We start from the raw sequence: 5,000 nt of genomic DNA, 5'->3' as shown, positions 1-5,000 counted from the left end.
TATACATACACACACACATACATACATATATATATACCCAAATATACATACACACACACACACATATATGTATATATATATATATATATATATATATATATATATGTACATATATATATGTATATATATATATATATATATATATATATATATATATATATACATACACACACACACACACACACACACACACACACACACACACACACACACACACACACACACACAGACACACCCATATATATATATATATACACACACACACACACACACACACACACACACACACACACACACACACACACACACACACACACACACACACACACACACACACGCACGCACACACACGCAAACACACACAGTTTCGTTCGATTTAGAGAGATTTGCGAAAACATGTTTCGCCGGGGCCATACATGTCTGCACGTGTTTTTGTCCAGCGAGTGAAGAGCATCTATAGCCCCTTCCCTCTTTCCTAGCCATGTTCAGAATGTTCAACTGGGCCATCCTCCAGAGCAAGCTGGTCCTGATTTCTTCGATCTCGGTCTGGCGAGGTGTTACCGCTTTCGTTAAATGACTTTACTTACATATCTATATGTATTGTATAAGTATGTGCGTACGTATATGTGTATACAAAAGATATACCCTATTTATCGATGATGATAAACTTCTCTGCCACATATGTCATGTTCAGTTAGAAAACTTCAAGCGTGAAATTGCAAATTGAGGCACTGCAGTAAAGTGCAATCTTGCACTCGCCTGCTTATCATACCTTTGAAATTAGCGCCAGCACTTGCTCCTCGTCCGCGTTTCATACATTGTCGTCATCTGTGTTGACATTTTCCGATGAAATTCAGTCATGAATCATGTTTGCCCCGATAACCATGGCCGCGGCATGTGAGATGGCCCCCCGTTAGCATGTGGGCGGGCATACACCAAGCCCTGATGATGCCAGGAACCGAGTGACCTGACCTGACCTTGCGCCATGAGCTCGTTCTCAGGCAAGATAAAGGAGTTCCCGCAGATCTCCGTGGACAGGTTCGATGGCCGTAACCTCGCCAGTACCGCTTATTTCCTCAGCCATGCCCATTCCGGTGAGTACCCAAGACAGTAAAAGGGCAAGAGGGAGTGGGAATAGAGGAAGTGTGACATGTAATATGAGGGGAAAAGTGAAGAAATTCCGAGAGAGGAAATCAGGGGAAGGAACACGTCTTGCAGAGGATCTCAAGGGCAGCACATGCACAAAGGAATGTTTTTTCTTTCTTCGCTGACTAGACAAAGGTTGAAGGAATGAGGAAGTAGAAATAGTGGAAAAACCCATTCTTGAACTTTCATAGAAGACTTGGAGTTCTGAAGAGTGTTCCCATCTGTTTAACTTGGCTGATTTGGCAAAGACATCAGCTGTCAAATGTAAACAAATGTCTTTTAAGAGAAATGAAAGATTCATTCATGTTCTTGGAATGTTGATGTTATTTATAGATTCTGGCTGAGTACCTTACTGTGTTGATTAAGGAAATTAGTTGTAGTTTTATCTGTTGCAACAATTCAAAGCTGCAATGTCACATTTTCTCATTATTATTAAATCTCTGATCTGCTTTATATCTTTTACAATCAAGGGAAGAAAAAATAAATGCTTACAAGGAATCCTAATTGAAATGTTCTTTGAATGAGATTTCCTAGAAATTTTGAAGAAAAAAATAGTAATAGATATCCATAATAATTGAAAAATGACTATTCAATATCTTTTCACTGAGGAATATTCAATTTTACCAAATAACTATGTCAAGGATGTTCATTTTGTAGTATGTCAAATATTTAAATAGCTCATCACAGAATTATTGTATCCTGTAGGTTCATGGGTGTGGGAAAGGTCGAGAGAAATTTTGTAAAATGCATTTGTGAAGTGAGAATGTAAACTATTTGATATTGTTGAAGTTTACTCATTCACTTAGTGTATCACATGCACAACAGTTCTTACTACTCTTATTTTCTGGTAGAATAGAGCTTAAACTGGTTTCTTATTGGATCTTATCAGTATCCTATAGCAGAACCAATACAGCAATCAGACATCAAAAGGATACAAGAGCCATTTCTGAAATGCTTCAAGTAATCGGACTGGTCTGAGTGATAACTTATGATTGTCCAGTCAGGTAGGTTTCATGGGTTATAATTTATAAATGAAATGAACATTTTGGAATTATTTTTCCCAAGAGATGGCTCCTTTTTAAACAAGGACGCAGCTGTTTAAAGGACATAAACACACTACTTGAATTTACTAGTGAAAGGTAAAGGGGAAGAAGCTGCTCTATCATATTTCAATATCAAATAGCTTCATTTGGTTTACACAAGAAATGTCATACATGAAATGAGTTTTATCTTTCATCAATTTATTGGTTCCTTATTAAATGATAATATAATAAGAAGGGCCCACATCTAATGACCCAACCTGGTTTCCCTTTCCCCATTCCTTGATTTTTAAAAAATACCATTAATAACAATACTGTTATTATTATTACTGACAAGACAATAGTACTAAAATCAAATAGCAATAAGAAATGGAAAAGAATCTAAAAATCAAGGTAAAAGATAAACAGTTGCCTTAGTTATGACTAGTAATTTACTCCTTGTTGATGAGGTACTTCTGGAGCCATCTAATATTGATAGATTCAAATCAGAGTGGACATGTATTTACATGAGATCCTGGCATTAGGGGGTTAACCCAATGATGATGTTATTTTTACATATTGAACTAAGCCATATGCTGGTGATCATGTAGTTGGCCAGTTCATTGAAAAATAGGAAGCTGTGGCATACATAATTTTCCCACATTTTAGACAAAAATAAGGCTTAAATATTGTCTAATGGTAATAGTAATAGTATTGGTGATAGTGATAACTGTTATTTTTTATTCATTTTGTTGGACCATCTTCTACCCATATATTGAATTGGTTTAGTTATCTTGCTAAGGAAGAAAAGACTAAGTTTCTGTCTTTAATCCATTGGCTGTGGGTGAAATGCTATCGTGTTAGGGTGATGCTTCAGCACATCACAAGTGTATTTACTGTTCACCAATTTGTTATCATATGCTCAGGCACAGATTGATATGCCTTTTCTTACCCTGCCTTACTGAAAATTATACCTGTTGTTACTAGGTTAAAGGAAGCTAAAATGTTGGTGGAGGATATTTGTGAGCATGCAGGGAAAAACAACTCTATAATTTCAAACATACAAAAATCATACTCCCACATCAGCGTTGCCATACAGAACACAGTTGATGTCTATTACTAACCAGTAATATTGTATACAGTAGCTTATTTTACCTTTCATCATACATGATTAGAACAAGGTAGCCAGAAGATATTGTTGTACACTAAATAATTTGTTCTATTAGCCATCCCAATTCCTAATCCCCAATAACCAGCCAGTATGTGATATATAGGAAACACATTTATTTAACCCACCACTTGATTAATTTTTTACTTATGTTATTAATATTTTTTTAGATCACATGATTGGGTTGAGTTCACCCCAGTTCTTGGATCACCTAGAGAGTAATAGTGGCGTCTACCTTTACTGTTCTGCTATCACGGCTCGCTTTCTGCAAGCATCTATCAGACACCGCCCTTTGGACCCGTTTGTGAGGCCATTACCTCCTGAAGAACCTGTCAAGATAACAGTTCCCAATGTTGCTGAGGAAGCCAGCCATCAACTCTGTGTCACTCTTATACCTGCGGGACACTGCCCAGGATCAGTCATGTAAGACTTGTAAAGTGTACCTGTAGACTGGTCATCTTTAGTTTTTGTATTCAGTAATCAATATCATTTGCTGTTTAGTTATACTCTCTTCTGGTATATATAAACTATCACAGATTGTAATATGAGTTACATCTGTTTAGGTTAGTAATAGTTTTTTTTTAGATATATATTTTTTACATTGCAGGTTCTTGTTTGAGGGAAGAGGAGGAACTGTTTTATACACTGGGGATTTCCGTACAAGTGTAGGAGATGTAGAAAGAATACGAGCATTACACAACTCAGATGGCACTGTTAAGGCTGTAGATTCTTTACACATAGACACCACTTTCTGCCACCGTGATATCTTGCACTTTCCCTCAAGAGAGGATAGTTCATCTGCCATCTGTGATCTTGTTGAAGACTGGCTGGCAAGAGGAAATAACCATCTCATACACCTTGTGTGCCCAGGTTGGTGATTGATCCTTAAACTCCACTGCAATGTTATGCATGAAGCAATCCTGTAATTTCTTCTCCTATTCTTTCTTTCTTTTTTCTAAATAAGGTTACAATCTGTTTTTAAAGTGTAGCACACTAATGGTAGTTAACTGCTTGTATTAGGTGTAGATTATAATTGGGCAGAAAGGTTTTAATGTCTTTCGCAGATATAGATATAGTTACTCTAGAGTATTATAGATAACATCTTTACTTTATATAAATGAAGTAATGTGAAGCATAATGTTTAAAATTTTATGTACATTGTAGCTGCATTATTAATCAATAAGAAGTAAACAATTTTGGATACCTGTGGATTATATATGGTAATAATTGTCTTTAATGATTAGGGAAAAAAATTCTAATTGAACATTTATATTTGGTAGAATGTGTCTCCTTATATTTACATGAGTATAAGTACTTGGAGACTCAACTGTAAATAACTACAGCATTGTAAATAGCCTTAGCGTCCTAAAGGTGGTTTGGTTATATGATTAGGTAAAGAGAGTCTGGGTGTCCCACAAAGAAGTCCACTAGTACTGCTCCTATGTTCACTCTGTATCATTGGTCTTCCACAATGCACTGCAAATTCTTTTACAGACGTTTTCCCTATATTATTGTGATTTTTTATTTAACAGATATAAGTTACTTCAGTAAGTCTTAGATACCTTTATTTGGATTAACCTGCGCATGTAAAGAGTTCTTTTTTATGTAGATAACATCAACGGTGTTATTTTTAGAAACCTATTTCTTGTGTGCTTTTGATTTTTAGT

At 36.0% G+C, this 5,000-nt stretch overlaps 1 protein-coding gene across 1 annotated transcript in view; it reads left to right on the top strand.

The window, feature by feature from the left end:
- Window positions 1-813: 813 nt before the first annotated feature.
- LOC113813304 (protein artemis) overlaps window positions 814-5,000 on the top strand; it is a 24,506-nt gene continuing 20,319 nt past the window's right edge. The window contains exons 1-3 of the mRNA XM_070145517.1: window positions 814-1,094; window positions 3,504-3,756; window positions 3,941-4,203. Coding sequence (XP_070001618.1) covers window positions 986-1,094; window positions 3,504-3,756; window positions 3,941-4,203 — 625 coding nt within the window. The 5' untranslated portion in view covers window positions 814-985. The remainder of the gene's footprint in view (window positions 1,095-3,503; window positions 3,757-3,940; window positions 4,204-5,000) is intronic.

The sequence above is a fragment of the Penaeus vannamei genome, chromosome 34 (assembly GCF_042767895.1).
Source record: "Penaeus vannamei isolate JL-2024 chromosome 34, ASM4276789v1, whole genome shotgun sequence".
Taxonomy (NCBI): Eukaryota; Metazoa; Arthropoda; class Malacostraca; order Decapoda; family Penaeidae; genus Penaeus; species Penaeus vannamei.
This window is presented reverse-complemented; position numbering and strand designations above follow the sequence as displayed.